Source organism: Lampris incognitus, chromosome 13, assembly GCF_029633865.1.
Source record: "Lampris incognitus isolate fLamInc1 chromosome 13, fLamInc1.hap2, whole genome shotgun sequence".
NCBI lineage: Eukaryota > Metazoa > Chordata > Actinopteri > Lampriformes > Lampridae > Lampris > Lampris incognitus.
This window is the reverse complement of record NC_079223.1, coordinates 38,717,794-38,735,621: the sequence shown is the minus strand read 5'-3', so window position 1 is coordinate 38,735,621 and position 17,828 is coordinate 38,717,794. Positions and strand designations below refer to the sequence as shown.

Below are 17,828 nucleotides of genomic sequence, written 5' to 3'. Positions count from 1 at the left end.
TAATCATGAAGCCATTGTGGTGGACAGAGGAAGATGAGAAGGGCAGTCGATTGGCATTATGCCGGCAGTAGAAATAGCCACATTGTTTTTGTTTTCATCTCTGAGAGAACTACTGTGGCTGATGACTCCTATTTAAAAGACCATCCAATATGCAGGGATGTCACCTCAAACTGCCTATAAATGTAATTGCCTGTCCATTTGCTTCTGTCTTTAGAAGCCCCCAATAAAAGCACCCTGTCAGATGTGACTGCCAAAAAGTTTGGTGACAAGTTCCAGCAGCAAAAGGTTTTACAGACACAAACTGAGCACATGAGGATATGAGGGGAGAGAAAGAGAAAGAGAGGGGTAGCTACCGCTTATGTCAAAATCTAAGAAATGCAGTGTCCCTCCCTGTAATCCTTCACAGACGGAAAGAGTTGAGATCACACTGATCTCGAAGTGTGAAAGTGTCAAAACAATGTCATGTTTTAACTCAAAAAGAGAGAATCTAGTAAATTTTACTTGTTGGATTTGAAAGTCTATGTGACATTATGATTTAGAAAATTAGAGTGGTTAATTAGTCTCATGCCCGAACCAGTTGAGGTGGTTCGGGCATCTGATTAGGATGCCTCCTGGGCGCCTTCCTTTGGAGGTTTTCCGGGCACGTCCAACTGGGAGGAGACCCCGAGGTAGACCCAGAAGTTGCTGGAGGGACTACATGTCCAATTTGGCCTGGGAACGTCTTGGGATCCCCCAGGTGGAGCTGGAGGGTGTTGCTGGGGACAGGGATGTCTGGAGTGCCCTACTAAGCTTGCTGCCACTGCAACCCAACCCCAGAGAAGCGGCTGATGATGAGATGAGATAATTAGTCTCATAAGCCACACATATAAAAACCAGGTGCATGCACGTGATACAAGCACACAGAATGAGAAGGGTTTGTCTACGGACTGCAAGAGAGGGGTGCAACATTAAGGGGGTGTAACTTGAAGAAAGGCGCATAGCTTATTATGCATAACAGATTACGTAGACAACAGGAAGAATATTTCCCCAAGACAGCCATTTAAATTGAAGCGTATAAGTCATTTTTCATACAATAGTAACTCTGGTTAAACACTTTGCTCCGCCCCCGCTGCAATGTAAGAAGTGGCAAGCCGGCACATCCAAATGGAGCGCACCTATAGCTAACAGTGATCCTCTGATCAAATATGCACTGGAATTTCCAGAGGAACTTTGGGCATGTCAATCTGTGTCCCACTAAATGTCCCGCAGATGCTTGCAACACAAGTAGATGACCCCTGGAAGTGCCATTATTATAAAGGAAAATGTGTGTGGTACATAAATGTCGCCTAATTGACTGTTTTCTATATCAGTTTACCACAGTGTTTCTTCTGTAATTTTTGTGCCACTGTGGTGCTTTTGAGTGACGATTCTATATTTGTCCTTTATCTGTCTATGTTCGGGCCTAAGTTATGATTCAAGTTGAGGTTCTGGTGCTAAAATTATTTTAATTGTAATATTATCATTACTTATAAAACACTGGATTTTTTTTTGTATTAAATAATAAGTGTAAATTTTAATTTCACATTTCTCTTGCAGTGGTGGTAAATTCCCTTACTGTGGCACCACACTGCTAAATGAATACCGAAGAAACACTGCTACCAGAAAATTTCCAATTTCACATAAAAAAAAAATCTGAACCTACGTTTTACACATGAACTGTTCTGTTCTGTTGTCATCAGGTGTGGTGAACTGAAATGCATTTTCAGAGGAGTATAGAAGGACCTACAGCATCCGTATCTAATCCCCTGTTGCAGTCAGCGCAGTTCTCTTTACAAAGACTGAAAGCAAACGGGGATGTGGACAGAGAGGAAAACTGCAAGGAGTCCACTCTGAAAATGATCTGGCAGGATACAGCAGCTTTGACTGTTTTTATGTGGCTGGAGGCACTTTCTGAGTAGCCTCTTCAAATCTACCATCAGTAAGTTCATCATTACTGCGCGACTTCTAAAATATGTCCCGAATATACATGTGCAAACTGAGAAAGTAAATTTCATCTGCTCTCTGAAGCTAACTGGTTACATTTGCTTCACTGACAGTCATTTGAATATAATCTGGCTAATTAGCCTTCTGAGCCTGTCTGCATAATTTTGACAACATACCAGAAGAGCATGATTGCCATACATTTTACGCATTGCCAGTACTGACATTGAGAAATTGTGCAGTCATTCATTATGTGCAACAACAGGTAGGTATACACTGGAAAAGCCAGTAACTTCAATGTGTGACTGTAAAGAGTAAACTTCCATTACTAGAATGGAAGTTTACTCTTTATAGATGAGAAAAGTACCTTGCTGTCCAAAGGGGGCATACTCATCGTGATATTTTGGACATTTAAGCCAAATGACACTTTTAGTACTCTGCGGTGGAGGAACGCCATGCATGTTGCTCTGCAGTTCTGCCTTCCTCCTTTTGCACCCGCAAAGAAGAATTTTAGGTTTGCAGACACTAAGCTTAGGGGATTGGATATCAAGTTCACTCAGTGATAGTTTTATTTTTTTTTGGGTGATTCACACAATTTTTGCCCTTTTATTTTGCTAATTTAATGGTCTGCCTCCCTGAGAATTCAACTCAGTAAATAATTAACCTGTAAAGCACAATTCAAAGCATGTGTGAATAGGAACTGGCAGTTGGTGTTGGGCCACATACACGTTCTTGTTGCAATGATTTCCAACAAACCTTTCACAAAACAGTGCAGTGACTGCAGTGAGTAAATGACAATTAAGCAGTCTCCCCCCCCTTTCCCCCCAAATTGTACTTGGCCAATTACCCCATTCTTCTGAGCCATCCTGGTCGCTGCTCCACCCCCTCTGCCGATCCGGGGAGGGTTGCAGTCTACTACAGGTTTCCTCCGATACATGTGGAGTTGCCAGCTGCTTCTTTTCACCTGACAGTGAGGAGTTTCACCGGGGGGAGGTAGCACGTGGGAGGATCACGCTATTCCCCCCAGTTCCCCCTCCCCCCTGAACAGGCGCCCCAACCGATCAGAGGAGGTGCTAGTGGAGCAACCAGGACACATACCCACATCTGGCTTCCCACCCGCAGACACGGCTAAATGTGTCTTGCTGGAGTAAAAGCAAAATAATCCCCAAAAGGGGATTTTGTATTCTTTTCACAATGAGCTCTTCCATCATTACATTCACTAAAAATTCCCCTCCCGACAGTGGCCGATAGGAAAATTGTGACATATTGCCCAACCCTAGGAGACACCTCAACTCACCAATACGCTATGTTGTGAAATGACATACAGCCACATTTTGATAACAAAGAAAAAAAAAAAAGTCCGGCTAGATTTACATTGATCAATCATACTCGTAACATCTCTTTTAAGCTGGACACAAGACGATAAAAATTACTGTTCTGAGTAATTTCCACCATTGCACAAAGAGTAAAATTATTATAAAAATAATGATTTGATGAATAATTACCACCATTGCACATGAATAGAGTAAAAATTACCTTAATCAGTTTAATGTTGTGATAAATAAAAAATCTTTTTTTAATCACATGTTGTTTTGATCTGTCAATAATTAGTTATACTCTTCATTCTTTATGCAAATTCTGCATTTTTAATGCTCACTGCACATCATATCATAATTTTCAAAGTTAATTTTTCCTTCACAATTTTTTTTGTCCTTGTAGTAGCTAATTAAGATAGATTTGAACAGATGAAAGAAAACAAGATCGCCATAATGAGAAATAGATGAAAGTCAGAATGCCCTCGGAGGGTCACACACCTTTAAGAAAGAAGGAGGTGTAACTTGAAGTGGGCCTAACTTGTAGCGTTGCAGACTGCAGACGGACTCTGTTGCACAGAACAGTGTCCACGAGCGGAAAGCCATCCTCGCAAGGGAGCGTTTCTGCTCTGCGTGCACAAATGCGGTCCTGCGAGCATGGGGCTCTGACTAGCCCGAGCTCGACCCTCCCTGTGCGCTTGCAACTGTTCAACAATCGTTTGCTCATCAAGTTTACTTTTGAGACTGGAAGCAGGGACGGAACAGACAGTGGCTGATGTCTCTGCCCCTTGGATTGGCCACTGTGAATACCGACTATGACCCTTGATTGGCTGTTTGGTTTAATCACTGACATAGTCGAAGACAGGCAGTTTCCCAAGACACCAACCATTTTCATGGGGCCGTCATGTCCGAGCAAGTACGTCTTACACTGTTAACATCTTTCAGAGATCCCATTTTAATATTGTTTGAAGGTACTGATTTCACTTACTGTATGAACTATAATACTCTCTTATAGCTAGCTGAATATTTGATGTCAGAAAAGCTAACTTCACCTTGTAAAAGTTTGTCACAGATGATGCCACACGATTATGTGGCCAAAAAAGGGGTTAGAGACAGGCCAGAGACTGTGGGTGTTGAAAGGGACCAATCAAAGGAGGGGAGACATCAACCACCATCTATTCCGTCCCCACCTCCAAAATCACAAAAATCAACTTGACAAGCAAGTGTTGAGCAATTGCGAGCATGTAGGGAAGGTTGAGCTTGCACTCATCACAGCCCCGTGTTCATGGGACTGCATTTGTGTATGTGGAGCAGAAATGCTCCCTTGCGAGGTAGCTTTTCCACTCACGGATACTGTTCTGTGCGCTCAGAGCAGATATGCCCACTCGTGAGTATGGTTTTGCGCTCGTGGATACTGTTCTGTGTGCTCGTATCACGTGCCTGGTTTTTATGTGCGCGGGTTTTGAGACCCATAAACAACCACCATCAACAATCCTGTCAATAGTTACAATGCAAAACTGAAAGCTTTTTTTCCTGTGACTCTTACACAAGAGTACCTAATTTTGCAGTTGACACTGCAGCTTAAAATCCTCCCTCTTTGAGTTGAACCTTGGATGCCCTTTGCATGGTTCTAGCAAAGTACAGGGGGTCAACTGAGGATGGAAATTTGGGGTTGTTGATGAAATAGCCAGGTGGTCTATTTCTAATGCAGCATCTACTAGAGACTTTGCTAATTCCATCTCTCTGATGTACTGATGTACCATTTCTCTGTCTATTGTGAGCGCTATCAGCTTACCTTAAGAAAGTGGTAAAATGAGATGGAGAGGCAAACTGTACTACACAAGGTTAACAGGCAGGGTACCTTTGTCGAATGCAAAGGGGAACCATCAGCCCTCTAAGATATTCTAAAAAATAATATTTGAAAAGTCATCAGTTCTTATTTTATTTTATCAATTCACAAGTTGATAATCATCATCTACAGAAAATGTTTCTGAGGAAATAAGCCCTTCAAACCTGCCTATACAGTTTGTGTTGGAATGTGAAGGATGAAATGAAATAAGCCCCTTTGTCTCCCAATCAAATTTTTGCTGCCTCTGCAGTTGTTATGAGGAAAATGCTATGTTTTCAGCTCTGTGATTGGGGGTCCAGCCATAATTTTATAGAGGTTTGAGCAATAGTAATTCAAGTGAGGAGGACATCGTTGTGAATTTATTTTCCACGCCATTTTCAGCATGAACTTTTAATGAAAAGTTGGATCTAATCGGCAAAGGAAGACTTACACAAAGGGTACATTATTTAAACTCTAATAGGCCACCACTGCCACTCTTTTGTATATGTTAAGGTTTATTTGAGAAAACGTTCATTATGCAGAACTACTGGTCAATCTGTAAATGTACCCACTCAGCGGTCAATATGCACATATAGCATAACATATATATTTAATAGGCCACTGTGCCATCCTAATAATATTGTTTATTAATGAATATTGCTTGTTTGTGGTGGTGGGTTCCCGAAATGCCATGATTGGTGTTCACTGTCCATGGTGCTGCAGTGTCTGTCGCCAATGGCTGTGCTGTCATGATGTACATGAAGTTTTGTTGGTTTTGTGTTGTAGGAGGGGGGTGGCTGTCAAGCATTTTGCACTCCGGCCCGTTGTCATCATATTGTGCTGAAGTGCACACACAGCTTGTGTGATGATGCAATTAGTTGTAAGGGGGATTTGCATTTTGCTTTAGAAATTAGCTTTTTTTTTGTTTTGATTTTTTTTTTTTTTTTTTTTTTTGGTGATAACTCTCACTCTCTCCATGCTGTTTGCTCATTGCATTGCTGAGGCCGGACAAGCATCTTAATTTTTGCTTCAGAGCTGGAATTCTCATAGTAACTTTTGCAGTACTATAGGAGAGGACACAGTAAGCTAGGCTGGTAGTCTTCTTTTTTTCTGGATGAGGGAAGGGGGGCCAGAAGGCCAAGGTTTAAGAGTCACAGTTCGCTACTGGTTGAAAAAACACCACTTCCTTGATAGTGGAGTTCATAACAGAGAATCGTTTGTAGTACTTTGAATGGTGCCTCTGTGGATATGTGGTTTAATTGTATAAACTCAAAACACACACAGCCACATAAACCCCTAGAGCCAAGATAAAAGTGCACACATGCTAATATGCACACACAAATAAACACAATCACACATGCACACCTTCACACACAGGTTAACTATACATAGAAGATACTCTCCCGCACCCAAACAAAAATAGAAAACACAAAGCATGAAGCACACTTGAGACCACAGACACAGACACACACACACACACACACAAACACACGCAAGTGATATGGCAAAGGTGGTGCAATGCTGAGTGCTAACCTGCAGAGGAACCTCTTATCACATACTAGGTGTGTGGGTTGTCACCCGTAGCCCGCCACGGAGTGATGCCTCCACAGTATTCTACTCTGTATGTCACCATCGCAACGCAGACGGGAGCAGCCCCCCCAGCATGAATAAAGAGACCTGCTGCTAAATAACCCCACTAACTCTTAAGCTTTCTCTCCTCCACCTCTCTCACTCTCTCGCTCTCTTCCTCCGTCTGTCTGCTCTACCAGTTATTCTGATGTCTTTCACTCCATTAGTTATGCTGCTTTCTGCTGCTTACCTTTCTTTTCTCAAAGTTCCATCTACCCCCCCCCCCCACACACACACACAAACACTTCTCCACATCTCTTCCTCCCTGCCTCCCTTTCTAGCCTCCTCTGTCTCCCTTCCTCCTTCCCTCCATTTTCTTTCTCCATCCACTTGACTTGCAGTTATCTGTCAAATTCCACCCTGGCGGCTGCTGCGCCTGAATCAATCAGAGTTGACTAGCTTTCGGCTTATCTCCACCCCAGGTGATTGATCTTCCTCGTTAGGTATAATTTGATGCTCTATCCCATCTCTTCCAGAGCAAATTAAATTGTAGTCAAGTCGAATGCGCTAGTCTCGGCTTGTCTGTGTGAGCTTGCGTGCAGGCAGGGGGGGCAGAGTGAGCGAGCGAGAGAACTGTGTACAAGAGCTCCATGTGTTTGTGTGTGGATGTGTGTCACTGCAGCAGGTTGCTAGATACAGCTAATGGGAAGTGGCGGACACGCAATGTAAAACTAAAGAGCTTGCTCTTGAGCGATCTGACTGTCCGCACACACACACACACACACACACACACACACACACACACACACACACACACACACACAGAGCACACACGCAATGGACTAATCTTACAACAATGCTAAATCATAAAATTAGGCTCATGAAGAGAGTGAATGAAGCAATTCATGTCTCTTTAGGATCAAATATGTTATGGAAAGTCCATTAGAAAACAAATTTAACTTTGGCATATGACCATGTCCTTGCGTTAAGGCATCAATCAACTGCACTGAGAATTTAAGTCCTCTAATTTAATGAAAAATTACAGGCAAAAGCAATACCATAGAGGCCATTCTACTCCAATTCAAATCTGAGTTATTAAAGCAATCTAATTGTTATATGTATATCACAAACCACACATTGTGTTTTATAGTAGAATGGTTGTAGTGCCAACGTGTCTCTGACTCCCAAGTCTCCATGTCTTCCACTTGTCAAATTCCGCCACAGCATGTGTAGCACCACATCTCACCGTACGTACGGCACAGCATCCTTTGGGTGTCAACTTAGTCCCTAGAGACTACCAAGGGACCACTAACCTCTCTTTATCCACAACCCTGTCACCACAGAAAATGGCTAAAGTACCATGGTGGCTGGCCAGCCCTGCAATGTTTAAAGGGACTGCCACTAAACCGAAAGTTCACAGGTTCAATGCCTGCCACAGCCAGTGTGCATCTATCAATGACCAGGTCTCGTGTTCAGGCACCCTCAAGCAAAGTATTGAACGCCGACCCGCTGACTCACTGAAAGCGGCTGTGGATAAGACTGCCAGCTGAATGGCAGGCGGGGAAATGTGAACTTGTTGATTTGTTGTGACTGAGCCTGTCACTTTAGGTCGACTGTGTTCTCCCTACCTCATCCTTGTCTTCGGCCTGGATAAAGAGAGGCAGGGCAAAGCCCACTTGGGCCAGCTCTGTGATGCGGACTCTGTATTCCGAACTGTTGAACTTGGGGGCGTTGTCGTTCTTGTCAATCAGCAGGATAGTGAAGGTGGTCATCACTGAGGCATCTGAAGGAGTACGGTCATCATTCAGCTCTGTCCCCTAGTGAAGACCGAGAGATGGAGATGGTGATAGAGGGGGAGAAAGAGAGAGAGAGAGAGAGGGTGAGAGAAGCAGGGGATACAGGCAATGGGAGAGGGAGAATAGGGAAGAAAGGGGTGGGGGGACGACATGCATTCCATTGCGCTTAAAATGTCATTTTTGATAATGGTGGCCAGCATGCAATCTCAGAAGGGTATTTACAGCTGTTCATTTGGATCAAAAGGTGGACAGACAGACACAAAGCAATTGTAGAAATAGGCTCAAAATGAGGCCAAGGGAGGGCCAATACACACACACACACATGCACACAGACATGTGCACAAACGTGGGCGTGCACACACACACACACACACACATACACACAAAACAGGATTTAAGAAAAATGTGTCCAACTACAAAGCCGCAATTACGCTGTCTTTTTTTTTTCTGTCTGTCTGGGCATCCAGCTCTCTGAAAATGAGCAGGAGATGACGGAGAAGAAAGGACCAGCCAGCTCTGCTTCTATCACCGATGGAGGGACATTGTCAGCAAGAGCGGGAGAGGGTGGAACAACACTGTGGTCTCTGGGTAATCAGAGTAGTTTGCCTCTCTAGTCACACCGCCTGTGAATCATTTGACCTCCACCTCTGTACGCTCTGCACTATCTAAGCTGCCTGAAGTTGAGAAATTAGTTGTATTACTGGGGCATCCCACAATCAATAGCAGCACCACCTAAGAAAGCACAAGTGCAGAGGGGGAGAGAAAGTGTGGAGGAAAAAAATCTATATTTAATAAATGCTTTTTTTTTAGGGGGACACTGTTTTCATTTTAAGCACTTTTGCTTATTCTTCTTTTTTTCTTCTTTGTAATCATTGATTTCAATTAAAATGATAAACTGAGGACAAAATGTTCGGACCAGGATTCAGTGGAAACCCTTTTCTATGAAACTCATGGCTCACTCACACGGGCTTCACATTTACAGACTAAACAACAACATATGGCTGCATGCTTATTTTATTTTATTTCTTTTTTTTTTGTGGATGATAAACAACTGATTTTTATGAATGTCAGTGGAGTTTTTGATAAAGTGCAGCACATGGGAAAAGGCTTTGGCTTGACGGACTGTTAAAATTAACTACGTAACATTGAGGTTACGTTAAAAAAAAAACTTTGATCACAATTTTTCCTACACCACTACTTGGAAATCCATTTCATGAAGCCCCCATCCCATAAACACACACACACACACACACACCCTGGGGAAACTATTCAGTGTGCAATGTGCAAAAGTGGAAGAGAAGAAAAAGAAAGGAAGAGAGAGAAAGACAAAGAAAGCAGCATAGAGGATTGGACAAGTGGGCAGGCCAGCGAGTGAGAGGACTAGTAAGTCCTGCCATGAGAGATAGACTGGGCCTCAGCAGTAAGACAGAGGGATAGAGCCTCGGCATCTGGCTCCAACAGGAGAATAAAGTAAAACAAAGGACCCTTCAGAAGCCAGTGCTCTAAATCCCACATCCACCTCCTTTATACTCTCCTCCCTGTTCCCCAAACATGAGGCCCTGAATAGGACATAATCATCAGAATAATTTTTTTTTGGGGGGAGGGGGATTTGCTCCCTTTTTCTCCCCAATTGTATTCGGCCAATTACCCCACCCTTCCGAGCCGTCCCGGTCGCTGCTCCATCCCCTCTGCCGACCCAGAGAGGGCTGCAGACTCCCACATGCCTCCTCCGACACATGTGGAGTCGCCAGCTGCTTCTTTTCCCCTGACAGTGAGGGGTTTCGCCAGGGGGACGTAGAGCATGGGAGGATCACGCTATTTCCCCCAGTTCCCCCTCCCCCCCAAACGGGCGCCCCGACCGACCAGAGGAGGTGCTAATGCAGCGACCAGGACACATACCCACACCCGGCTTCCCACCCGCAGACACAGTGTGTGTCGGGATGCTCGACCAAGCCGGAGGTAACATGGGGAATCGAACCAGCGATCTCCTTGTTGGTAGGCAGCGGAATAGACTGCCACGCCACCTGGACACCTAATCAGAACCACTTTAACACAAAGTAAAGTTTAAGGGGAAAAAAAACTCTTTCAAAGCACTGTAAATACTGACAAACCCTACATTTGTATAAGATCTCACTTATTAACAGGAAGTCTGTTCCCATGGAAAAGCATAACATGTCATCCATGTCATCATACACAATATGTCTAATACAATGGAAACCGATTATAGTAATCACATCTGTCCAGGCAAATATGTTCACTCTTTTTGTTTTGTTTGACAACCATCTGATTGACACATGTACAAACATTAAATAAATATAATGTAATGAAACAGACAACTTCTCTTTTTTTCCTGGATTTAATTGACTGAAAGACACCAGGCTACTGTCAGCTGTTGTACTATAACAAAATATCAGTTGCGACAAACAGCAATTTAAGATAGGCTTTGGGTTACAGTGACATCACTTAGCATTGCCTTGACTACATTTTTAATAACAGCAGTGCCCAGGCCCATCTGTCACTTTAGGCCGTCTGGTGATTTCAGAGGCGGTACTTTTGGATTTTCAGAGTGCAGGAGGCGCCGCTCAATATCACAGGGAAAGAATAATTTAATATTGGATTTTCTGGATTACCTTGGTTCTAAAATATATTTCTTTTATTTCTGATGTATGAAATACCCAAAATGATCCAGTTTAAATGAACTCTTTGATCACAACAACCAAATTATTCAAACAGTGTTACAATAGGAATGATTCCATCCACCAATTTCTGATCAGTTCAAGTGGTTGACCACTTTAACCCTGATTGCCATAAGCAGTTTCCACTGTGTAAACACAAATATAATGCTCCAGCAGCATTAGCAGGGCTGGAGCTCTGGCTTCACTCAGTCGTTTTGGGCCATATAAATTCCAGAAACTACATTGATTTAATATATTATCACATCAAACACTGTCTTGATCCCACTGGTGAACAGATTTCGATCCCTCCCAGTACATGCCTGCACCACCAGCTCACCTTGACAGTGAGGGTGAATCCTGCCGAGTACAGCGGGTTCTCTCTGTCCAGTTGGCCATTCACCATCAGAGACCCGCTGATGTAGTCCAGGGCAAAGACACTGTTGGTGTTTCCTGAATGGATGAGAGTATGGAATAGACAGAAAAAAAGAGACACCCGGGGACACAAAGTGAGACGGAGAAGCAGAGAGACAAGACAGAATAAAGACAGCAGGAGGTCTGAGGGACCAAAGAACTTGGTCAGGTGAATAATTCAGCATGACTGGTGGGATGAAGGAGACATTAGACACAGGAAGCAGGGAGACTGGGCAAAATGACCTGCCAGATGAATTGTGTGTGTGTCTCTGGATCATACAATATAGATGCTGCCTTATACAATGCTGCCCTGGTCTCTCTATGTGTCCTGGGCTGACCCATCACCTCCAACTTCGCTGCTCATGGGCAAGCATCCCTTCGTCTTATCTGTCACTGTCTCCTCTCTTTCTGCTACTCCTACATCTCCATCAGCCTTCCCCCTCCTCTTCACTTCAGTGCAATTCAATTTCATGTCACTCATTTCTCAAAAGTGGAAAAAACCCCCCAAAGAAACATGCAATGCAACTGTAAAACTACTACACAGATCTGAAGTGTTATTCTTGGTGTAGAAGAATTAATATCAGGGGATTTTACAGCAAAAAACTCTGTAGAAGAAAAAAGCTTGTCTCCCGACAATAGCGTTAATGCAAAAACAACTGCTATAACATGTTGTTTGATATCATGCAAAAATTTTGTGAGCAAAACAAGTACAATAATTGGATAGATGAGTGGGATCTCTTCAGTGGATATGAGCCAGGTAAACTTGTTTAAGAATTGCAAAAAAAAGAAAAAAAAAGAAAAAAAAAGAATCACGACACATGAAAATAAATATCTTCGAGGTCACTCCACTTGGTTTAGCATATCATAACTTCATAAAATTATCAAAAGAAGCTGAGTTTCATCGTGGAAAGTTAGAATCGTTTTGTATTTTTGTTTGAAGGATGACGACAGGATTAAATGAGTTCATGAAACAAATTGTTCACAAAACAAATTGTATTGCACCTAATCCATGCTGTTTCATTTATATTTCCATACCAGTTAACTGCTATGTTCTCTTTTACACATTAATGTTAAACCATTCCCACTAAGTATAGGCTATACACATTTTTGACTGGAGGGGTGCACTCAGTAGAGTGCAGATCTCCACCAGGCATACGTATCGCCCCTTCTCTGGTGTTACAACTTCGGGACAACCCTTTTGTCGCCTACCCGGAGTAGGGAAATGCATGCACATACAGATAGAAAATCCAGTGTTTTTCCTACCGTTATAAGATTTTTGCACAGCGCCCAAGTCGGTTGAACAGAAATGTGGGAAAAACAAGTTGTTAATATGCAGCGCTCAAACTAAAAAATCTACAGAATAAAAATATTGGGCCTGTCAGTCTGTGGATGTGTAGCCTCCTAGGTGGACCCTCTCATAGGCGACCAAGTCTGACATGAAATGACAGAGATCAGACTATCATAATCTCAAAGCCTTTATCAAAAGACTTCAAATATGTTTAACCATTGCGGTTTTCATGATATAAAATGAATGAAGGTGAATGGATACTCTGCTGATTGATTTCCATTCATTCTAAAGCAATAAAGCAACGATAAGAAAAGACTTCAAATATGTTTAACTGTCGTGGTTTTCATGGTATAAAACTAATCAAGGTGAATGGCTGCTCTGCTGATTGACTTTCATTCATAAAACAAGAGGACATAGCTCAGCCATGGAATATTTTTATTGTTGCTACTGAGATGATTTCCAGCTGTGACTGTGATTAATCCTACTCTTGACATTGTATTTTTATAGCGGAGTTTTAACATTAGAGACTAATGGCACTTCTGTGTGGCGGCGAGGTGAATAAGGCGAATTATTTTTGGTGAGTCATGTTCCTCCAGTTCTCCTGTGCTGAGATCTGCAATGAATGATTTGCTGGCTTGTGAAATATGATCGACTTCTTGTTTATTTTCAAGACTCATACCCAAATACATAATGTTTTGGTTTTGACACCGTCACTGCCCGATCTGACTCAACCATACATGTGAGTCGCGCATGTGCACGGTTGACTTTGGGGAGTGACGGAGAGCAGGGTTGGTCAAGCGAGCTAAAGAGTGAATGAAAAGAATGGAAGAGAATGGATTTATTCAGTTAATGTTAGATTTAGGTTTATTTTTCGGATACCTTACCATAGGTTTGAATGTGGCAGCATTTGGCGCTTTTCATAGCCCATTAAAAATGCCTCAACATCGCTGTCTTCTGGCAAGGCAGAGCGCAAGCAATTCAGCCTTGCATAGTATGCCTGTGGCCAGTGCCTGTGGACAGTGCAGAGCAGGCACAGCCCTGTTCTTCCTTTGCATTTCATATCATCGTGATGATGTGTGTTCATGCATGCGTAGTCAGTTCCCACAGAATTTAATATTTATGTAAAAAGGCAGATCGCTATACTGCCTTTAAATGTTACTGTACTATGCCAGTGCTGCACTTCTACGTTCATTGTGCTGTCGTGAATTGACACTCACACACCCTCCAGCACCTTTGTACAACCAGTAAGTTCAAGCTGGCTCACATGACACCACTATTGCAGCTAAAACAATCTTCACGGCTTTTGTTTTAAGAAAAGTGTCAACTTTTAAGTTATGTGAAACCTGCGCCTGACCTACAGGATCTTCAGCAAAGGACTAGACAGAAACTGGTTTGTACTTTACAGACTGAATGGTACAGAAGGAAGGATTGGCTTTGTGGATGTGGTACACTGAACAGGCTGTTCTGTTTCCCATGTTTGCTGTTTGGTGGCACCAACAACAAGGTCTGGACTAATGCAGGATATTGCGACTTGAACAACTTGCCTTGTGCGATAGCCAAGCACGAAAAGTTGGTGGTCCACATTCAGGGCTAGATTGCTCTGAAAACATTTGGACACAACAGAATCAACCTGGCTTTGGATGAACAACGGCAGCTGAACATTGGCATCCACAATAAGAAGGTAAAGAAAAATAGAGAAATCCTAAAAAGTTTCATAGATGCTATATGTTTCCTTGGTAAACAGGAACTAGCTTTCTGTGGGAACAATGAGAGTGCAAGTTCCTCAAACTGGGGGAATTTCATTGAACTGTTGTACCTGATAGCCAGCAAGGATGCTAATTTAGCCTCCCACTTCAGAGTCACGTACAGTGTTTTCTGGCACATCAAAAAGAATCCCAATAGATTTAATTGAAGCAATTGCAGATGTTCTAAAAGACATAAAAGAGTAACCGAGTGTGGCATACTTTGTTTCAGTGGAGGTGGATGAAACTACAGACATCACAAACAAGACTCAACACTCACTCATTCTTTGGTATGTCTCTGGTAGTTAGGTGGAGGAGGCTTTTTTTGGCTTTGATGATGTTAGTGATGATGGGAGAGCGACGGCAATTGCTATGTGTTAGGTGTACTATAGAAGTTTAATTGTGCACACAAGTTGGTAGCACAAGCATACGATGGCGCATCTGTTACAGCATCACACCTAAACAGAGTACAGATAAATTAGAGAAAAAGTCTCAGAAGCAATATTCATTCACTGCTATGGCCAGAAACTAAACCTCATCCTCTCACAGTCTGCAAAGATGATCCCTGAGTATTAAATCTTTTTTAAGACTGTGGAAGGCCTTGAAGCTTATTTTAGCAGATCTACAAAACACACCAATCTACTTGATGAGGTGGTGAAACGACACATTCCACAGGCAGCAGCTACCAGATAGAAAACTGGAGGCTTGCTCAGACCATCATGTGCTACCATGCAGAGCTTTGCGGGGTGTTTAACCTTAATCAAGAAAACCCCTATGATTGGGATGGAGAGGCAGTAACTATGGCCTCTGGATTCAATCTCTGGCTTTCTAAAGCCTTCTACCTGCTGTCTTCCCATAGCATACAGGGCGAATTTCACAGACAGACACATTGTTCCATGTTCTCCAGACCAAAGTGATGGACAAAGGATTCTGCTCCCTTCATGTCAGTGACACTGTGAAAGCCTTGATCGACCAGCGCCAGTTTTTTGACTAATTTTATGAACGTTTTCAGGAGCGGTGCAAAGCTATGAACTTGGTCAACAACAACATGTGCAGCAGGCAGCTGGTCCATGATGAGAGATGAAGGCTGTTCTACAGCATCAAATCAAATCAAATCAATTTTATTTGTATAGCCCAATATCACAAATTACAAATTTGCCTCAGTGGGCTTAACAGCAACACAACATCCTGTCCTTAGACCCTCTCACCATCCTGGACAACATCAATTTACAAATGTAAGCAAGATACAAGAACTTGGGAGAATTTGATTTTCTGGCTTTAGTTGACTGTAAAAACTTTAATGAGCTATCAGCAACCCACTTTGATGATGCAAAACTGCATAGCCTCGCTAAATATGGCAAGCACTTTGATTTTGTCAAGCTAAGGGGCAACTTCACTGGATTATACAGTGGTGGTCCGCTGTGGTGATCCCTGAGAAACAGGGAACAAGCCGAAAGAAGAAGAAGAAGAAGCGCTGGCGCAGCACAGAGTTGGGCACAGGAGTGGTGCAGTGGAGCAAAGTCTGTCGTGGCGCGGTGAAAGCCATAAGAAATAATGGGTTTCAGAACGCAGCAGTGCTGTTGTCATGTTGTTTGGATATCTTCTTGTCATGTTGTTTGAACGTTTGCAGTTTGCCGTTGAATCCAACGGCAAGTGCAGTGCAAATTGTATTGTGTCTGAAAACGGCTTTCCCCTCCCACTGTCTATTTTTCTCCATATTCTGTGTGTCTGTCTTTGTTTAGTTAAATTCATGGTGAACATGCTGTATAGATAAATAATCTTTTCATTAAAGAAACCTCTGTTGCATAAAACATAGTTTATCAGTAGACGTTATACGATGGACACTATTCATTGACCTAAAAAAAAGACAGCAAACAATGAATATCAGCATTACTGTCAGTCATTCATTACAGATCAAGTCAACATTTCCTCACTCAAGTAATTAATGACATTAATCAGTGAATGTTCCTCATTCATTACATTAATGACAATGACAGTGGAAGACATGGTGGATTAGAGCAGGTAGCAATGCATTTATTTTACAGCTGCATTTCTCTTTTCTATCTACATCAGGTGACTTCTTTTGACGTTTATTTCCTCTGTCAGTCACTGTCATGCTGGTATCCATTATGCCTACTCCATCACTGATGTTGTCCCTTTTGTTTTCATCACACAGATGGAGAAAACAAAACATGAACACACTTGAACAGCTTTGTCTGTCCACCGTTAACATCCATGTACACTCACTGGCCACTTTATTAGGTATACCTTGCTAGTACCGGTTTGGACCCCCTTTTGCCTTCAGAACTGCCTTAATCCTTCGTGGCATAGATTCAACAAGGTACTGGAAACATTCCTCAGAGTTTGGTCCATATTGACATGATAGCATCACGCAGTTGCTGCAGATTTATCGGCTGCACATCCATGATGCGACTCTCCCGGTCCACCACATCCCATAGTTGCTCTATTGGATTGAGATCTGGTGACTGTGGAGGCCATTTGAGTACAGTGAACTCATTGTCATGTTCAAGAAACCAGTCTGAGATGATTCGAGCTTTATGACATGGCGCGTTATCCTGCTGGAAGTAGCCATCAGAAGATGGAACACTGTGGTCATAAAGGGATGGACATGGTCAGCAACAATACTCAGGTAAGCTGTGGCGTTGACACGATGCTCAACTGGTACTAAGGGGCCCAAAGTGTGCCAAGACAATATCCCCCACACCATTACACCACCACCAGCAGCCTGAACCGTTGATACAAGGCAGGATGGATCCATGCTTTCATGTTGTTGACGCCAAATTCTGACCCTACCATCCGATTGTCGCAGCAGAAATTGAGACTCATCAGACCAGGCAACGTTTTTCCAATCTTCTATTGTCCAATTCTGGTGAGCCTGTGCGAATTGTAGCCTCAGTTTCCTGTTCTTAGCTGACAGGAGTGGCACCCGGTGTGGTCTTCTGCTGCTGTAGCCCATCTGCCTCAAGGTTCGACGTGTTGTGCGTTCAGAGATGCTCTTCTGCATACCTCGGTTGTAATGAGTGGTTATTTGAGTTACTGTTGCCTTTCTATCAGCTCGAACCAGTCTGGCCATTCTCCTCTGACCTCTGGCATCAACAAGGCATTTTCGCCCACAGAACTGCCGCTCACTGGATATTTTCTCTTTTTCGGACCATTCTCTGTAAACCCTAGAGATGGTTGCGCGTGAAAATCCCAGTAGATCAGCAGTTTCTGAAATACTCAGACC

General features: G+C 42.9%; 1 protein-coding gene across 1 annotated transcript in view; it reads right to left on the bottom strand.

Annotated features, from left to right (window-relative positions):
- cdh23 (cadherin-related 23) overlaps positions 1 to 17,828 on the bottom strand; it is a 330,925-nt gene that overhangs the window by 130,350 nt on the left and 182,747 nt on the right. The window contains exons 10-11 of the mRNA XM_056291725.1: positions 11,478 to 11,590; positions 8,298 to 8,486 (exon numbers count right to left, since the gene is read on the bottom strand). Coding sequence (XP_056147700.1) covers positions 8,298 to 8,486; positions 11,478 to 11,590 — 302 coding nt within the window. The remainder of the gene's footprint in view (positions 1 to 8,297; positions 8,487 to 11,477; positions 11,591 to 17,828) is intronic.